We start from the raw sequence: 6,000 nt of genomic DNA on the forward strand, positions 1-6,000 counted from the left end.
ACAAAGTAAAGTGCGTCTCTCTCCGTCCCTTTGCTAGTAGTCGATATTTCCAGAAGTCAAACTAAAGAAATATTGGCCGTCACGCCGATGAATACTTAGAGCGCGATAACTCTGGACGAGCGTGTAGCGTTGATTGATGATTACTGTTCGCGAAACAACGATCGTCATGCGAGTCGACGTGACAATAAAAAAAAGAAGAAATTGACGCGTTTTGCCGGAGTGCAAGCCGGATGGCGAGTGTTGCGAGAATCTCATCGCTCGAAAGCGAGCCTTAATAACCGGAGACTCTAGCCTCGCTTTCGTGCTCATTTATTTCCGCGTCTTTTGCCGCGAGTTTTAGTTTTCGTCCCTTTTTGTCGCGCGTTTTTCTTTCCTTGCTCTTCGAGTGCGAAAGTCCGAGCGCGAAAGAGAGGGATGTCGAGCGAGCCGGGCGGGCTGGGTCGAGCCCGCTAAAAAACGCCAGTGCGGGCCACGATGACTTTCGGAATCATTTTTCAAAATGTCTGCCTCTGCCTCGAGGGGGGTGACCCCGACGGGCGGCGGTGTAGGGGGGCAAAGGGGTGCTGAGGGGTGGTCAACCCCCGTGGCGTAGGGTGGCAAGATGGCGCCGCACGGTAAATCGATGGAGGCTAGTCACTGCAGGCGCCCTCGCTTTCACAGCTCCAAACCCTCTTCCCCCGTCGCCGCCAGACCACCACCCACTTTGCTCCCCCTGCTTTCCCCCTCATTTTCGAGCTTCACGCAAGCGCCTGCACCGTGGACGTCGAGTCTTCGGTCATCTAAGCATAATTTTGCGCCAGTCTAGCGTAGGAGCCTACGCCTTGCCGAAAAATGCAAAAAGTCCTTTTTACTCTTTTTTTGCGTGCAAGAAAAAAAATCAATTTCCGAGAGAATCTCAATATAAAAATGTCGCCGACTAATCTCGAGTTTTATTCTTTTCTTTTCTTTTTTTTTTTGTATTCTCGAGGTAAGCCCACGCAAGAAGTACGTATAAAAAATATAACGATATTTACCAACGCAGACTCTTGCCGTTAATTACATCGGTGCGCATCGCTCTGCAAATAATGCGATAGGCGAAAGTAAATGAGAAAGTAAGCCGATCGCGTCCCGATAGGATTTTTCCGATAAACTCATCTCATTTTAATATTCAACACCTGTAAACGCGGCGCGGAACAAAGGCGATAACCGCTGCAGATCGCAAAGCATTTGTATCGGGTGCATCCCGATGCGAAGCGCGCTCTGTGTACAATAAAAATTTCAAGCGCCTCGTTAAAACTGGTTTTTATCCCGTGTGCACTGTGCGCGAACCTGTTTGATTCTGTCTGAGAAATGTAACCGCCCGAGAAGAGGGCGAGAACCCGCCGCGGCATTTAAAAAGAACACACGCCACAACAGGTTTCCGTCTCTTAATCCTCCTGCGCTCGCTTAACAGTCTCTCGCGTCAATGTGCAAATGAAAATTTTCATAGACACGTTATCGCTCTCCTCCGTTCCGGCTAATGCTGCGAAATTCTCGTAAGCGCGCTAATTTCATTATACTAATTGGAATATTTTAAAATTTACGTAAACGCGACGGGCCGCAGTCACCGTAGGACTCAATTACGAATAAAAGCCGCGAAGTCCGGGCGAATTAAATGTCTCGGTGGGAAAACACGCACGTTTAGAAGGACGTTTTCCTTTAAGCGCGAGTCGTAACGTTCGCTACTCACCTTGCAAGCCGAAGCTGCATGCGGAAAAAAGTTGATAACGGAATAAACTGATTGATCGATCGAATAATCCGATATCGTTGCTTATCGCCATTTTTCGCCAGATGTTTGATATTGGTGTTTTGTTGATAATACTTGCCGAGATTTATGCATATCTCGGAATTTATTTCGATCCTCCCTCCTCTCTCCTGTATGGCCGGCGTGTATGCCACTTTTCCAAAATTTCCAAATGCGCAAGTTTTCAATTAATTTCAATTATGACACAATAAACCGTCTATCTAGAACGTATATCTAGTTTTTATTTTATCTCTATTTATCAATAATATTCTTTAATTTATGTTAGATTATGTTTAATATACTGGCTATTGCAAACATGTTTACTTCTTTCTTGCTTACATCTTATCTACGCTTTTTGTTGTTTCGTACTGTCTTGTCTTAAAGTATATTATCATTCTTTTTTGATGCGCTTGCAGCTGAATGTATTTATCCCGTATTATCACGAAAACAAATGGTCAAAAGGTGCACATTTCAAAATGCGATTTAATAATCAAAACATGAATTATTAATCTTCTCTTCGTTGTCTCAAAAAAGAATTTATAATACAGATAGCAAGATACAGATGATTGATTGTCCCAGCGTATAATCAAAGCTGAATTGTTTATTTATCTGATGGATTAATTATACTATTGTGCTCATGTAAATATCTATTAATAACTACGATATGTGATTTTTAAGATTTTTAATTATTAGTCTCAAGAAAAATCTTTGTCCACTCAATAACATTCGCTGATTAAGCCTATCGAGTAATCTATGAAGATTAAGATTGATTTATGGCACGAAGCAGATGCGAAAAAATGGCAAATTGCGACACGGCAATAGAACCGGACAGCACGGATCAAATAATTGACATTGAAAAAAATGACATTTTATCGATCGTTATTATCTACCGCGGTAAATAATTCCGCTTTTAATTGCTATTCCTAAAGATACTTTGGCTATATTTTATTGTGATCGAAAAAGTGTAATCTCATTTTTGTACATTGACGAAATGTTTTCTTTAAATCATCTTAGTTGATGAAAAGTGCTTTTAAAAGGTTCTGAAACTATTGTAAACGTTTCTTTTAAACGAAACATTTGATGATACAGTAAATCAACAACTTTATGCTTTTTATTTGAAATTTACAATTTGACGTCCATTGTCATACTAAACCAGAAAGCTCTAAAAATGAAAGCTCATGAATCATAAAAAGTATCCAAAATCTTATTAATTGAGATAATTTGTTAAGATGTGCAACAAATACCGTAGCGAGCGTAATTAACGGCAAATGAGATATCAAACAATATCATGTAGTTGCGATACATAAAAAATGGATAGGCATTTATCTTATCGAGAAATTTGAAGTACATCAAAGTAGCCGAATAAAGCTTTATAAACGGCAGCAAGTGCAGCGTTAGCAACAGAATCACGACACAATCGCAAAGATGCAGATACTTGTCTTGATTGGCTTACTGTTCGCCTGCGTTGCGACTGGTAAAAATAACATTTGCTCTTTCCTTTTTCACGAAAATCTCTGTTGTGATATTGCTACATAACTTGCATTTTCTTTGTAATCTCGCTTCTCACAGTTTGCCTGAAGCAGTAAACTAAGCGTTTTATAATTGTGCAGGGCTTCCAGCGGAAAAGGAGACGTCTAACGACATTTTTACTCAATTGGACTACGAAAAATTCGAAAACTCGGTGGCGTACGTGTACGACGACAATGAGAATTTGGTGCGGCTGACGTTCGAAGATGACGAGGACGACGAAAGCTTTGACGAAACTAAAAAGGATCTCGCGAACCGCGTCTTTTTCTTCCTGTACACGAAAGACAATCCTACCGATCCGAAGCCACTCTATCTCGACGACGAGAACGCCTTGAAGAATAGCTTTTTTGATCCCAAAAAACCCACACGTTTTATAACTCACGGATGGATGAATTCTCGCAACAGCGCAGCCTGCACTCTGATTCGCGATGGTACGTAAACGTTCACGGTCTACAAATGTTTCACAGTATTTTATAATGCAGAAATCATTCATGAAAACTTAAGCACTGAATTTCTTCATGTAAATGTATGCATCAAGTTAAGCTGGATGAAATCGAAGAATGTTTTTCATTACAGCTTATGTTAAGCATGACGACTACAACGTCATCGTCATCGACTGGAGCAAGATAAGCATCAGGCCTTACATCTGGGCCAGCACGCGCGTCAAAATGGTCGGTATGTTCGTCTCCAGCATGATCGACTTTCTGGTGAAGCACGGACTGGACCTGTCGCAAACCACGCTCATCGGCCACTCTCTTGGCGCTCACGTATCTGGACTAGCTGCTCGCTTCGCTAAGGGCGATGTCAACTATGTCGTGGGTGAGTCTCTCTCGCGTAGGAATCAATTGGCATAGCCAACTAATCACGAGCATTCCTAACGCGGCGCGAATCTATCGTTTCAGGACTGGATCCGGCTCTTCCCGGCTTTTATCTGGCCGGTCCAGGATCCAGGATATCGAGCGGCGACGCGACTTACGTGGAGATCATTCACACGAACGGTGGCCTGCTTGGCTTCCTGGCGGCTATCGGCGATGTCGATTTCTTCCCCAACGGAGGATCCAAGCAGCTTGGCTGTCTGATAGACATCGGTGGCTCGTGTTCCCATGCACGCTCCTACAGGTTCTACGCCGAGTCCATCCTGAGCGACGTAGGATTTCACGGGAGGAAATGCAATTCTTTCCTCCGATGGCAACTGGGTTTATGCAAGAAGGAACACACGTCCATCATGGGCGGACACAAACTTTTCAATGGCCACGGTAACTACTTTTTGATGACCCGGTCGGCGTTCCCGTTCGCTAAGGGCCTGCTCGCGAGGGACCCGTGAGAGTGACGATCTGAAAAATTTAGTCTGCCCACCGGCCGTCAGCGAGGATTCTGGATTTGGAAATTCATTGTGGAATAGGAAGGAGATCCGCGCCGGGCTAAACTCGTTTCTCTCAGCAATCGATCGGACGCGTTCACGGTGCGTAATTTCGTTTCCGCCCGCAGCGGCTGTTTCGCCGAGCACGTCGAGTATCGCCGCGTACTTGCACCGGGGCATTCTTATATTTTGTCTGAACGGAAGATCAGTAGCATTTATCACAAGAACGGAGAGTGGCACCCCGACGTTTCGCTACGTGTATCGTCGAGCCAACTCGCCCGCGTAAATTTGCAAGAGTGGAACGTATTTTGCAAAAGCGTCTCGCATCACGTAAAACGCATCATAACGTTTCATCTGCAGTGCAAAATACTCGGAAGGATACATGGAAAATGCAAGTCAAGTCGCGTTAAATGTACGTATCAATTTCTCTCTCGTTGTCCGTTTCCTCGCAGCGACTCGAACGCTTCGGTGCGTACGCGCAAACACCCGGCGAAATACGCGGCCTCTCAAAACGCGAATTGCTCGGACCGGTTGCAAACTTAGCTGCGATGCATTAAATTTTATCGTAATATATCTCTCGTGTACATCGCGCATAGCAACAAAGATAATAAGACGATGCGGGAAACAGTCGGATTAAACCCGCGTGCTGAATTTTAGGCTCCGGGCTGTTTCGAGTAAACAGACGTAGATATTTATCATTTTCATATATAATGCACGAGGTAAAGTTGCAAAAGAGAAGACAGATAAAAGCGATTTTGTCAAGTAAGAGGGAAACGAGAATTTTCTTCTTCGAGTAATTTTAGCACGCGAACGATGTTGATCGCAGAGACGGCGATAATTACGCGACTCTGACGCATAAATGGCAGCCATTATTATTATTCGAAAAACGCGCATTAAACATTCCGCATTCCAAATCCATGACGTTTGGTGGTCACAGTCATCCGCATGATATTAGCAATGCAATAAATTGTGATAAAATTTATACTTGTTTATAACAGAGCACTAATGTACAAATATAATTATTATACTTTTACAAAATATCAAGTGTCTTTCTTTAATTACCGAAATCGAACCACCCAAGCAAACAATTGATTATCTTTAATTAATAACGTGATAATCGCGACATCATCAAACTCACGATACGACTCACGAGATACGAGCTTCTAATACACTAAACAATGGTACACGTTAAAAAGATAGTTTGGAAATATTCAAGAAATATTAATTAACGTATTACGCGCCGAGTTTACAATCGATAGGTATAAAATATTCAAATTGAAGTGATTGATTCTCATCGTTGAATTCATCATGCGATATCTACAGATTTGATAAGGCGGCGAATATTTCCATT

The 6,000-nt window shown here is 42.9% G+C and overlaps 1 protein-coding gene across 1 annotated transcript; it reads left to right on the forward strand.

Annotated features, from left to right (window-relative positions):
- The first annotated feature begins 941 nt into the window (after positions 1 to 941).
- LOC105274935 (pancreatic triacylglycerol lipase) lies at positions 942 to 5,689 on the forward strand. Its single transcript, XM_011331428.3, has 4 exons — positions 942 to 3,236; positions 3,373 to 3,720; positions 3,866 to 4,108; positions 4,192 to 5,689. The coding sequence occupies exons 1-4, from the start codon at positions 3,188 to 3,190 to the stop codon at positions 4,611 to 4,613; spliced, it is 1,062 nt and encodes a 353-aa protein (XP_011329730.1). The 5' UTR covers positions 942 to 3,187; the 3' UTR covers positions 4,614 to 5,689.
- Positions 5,690 to 6,000: the final 311 nt, after the last annotated feature.

The sequence above is a fragment of the Ooceraea biroi genome, chromosome 1 (assembly GCF_003672135.1).
Source record: "Ooceraea biroi isolate clonal line C1 chromosome 1, Obir_v5.4, whole genome shotgun sequence".
In the NCBI taxonomy this organism is placed as follows: domain Eukaryota; kingdom Metazoa; phylum Arthropoda; class Insecta; order Hymenoptera; family Formicidae; genus Ooceraea; species Ooceraea biroi.

Excerpts from the sequence above, each read along its gene's own strand:
- LOC105274935 (XM_011331428.3), top strand. The coding sequence starts at position 3,188 with ATGCAGATACTTGTCTTGATTGGCTTACTGTTCGCCTGCGTTGCGACT. Across the intron at positions 3,237-3,372 it reads GTTCGCCTGCGTTGCGACTG|GGCTTCCAGCGGAAAAGGAG; the intron begins GTAAAAATAACA and ends ATAATTGTGCAG. Across the intron at positions 3,721-3,865 it reads CTGCACTCTGATTCGCGATG|CTTATGTTAAGCATGACGAC; the intron begins GTACGTAAACGT and ends TTTTCATTACAG.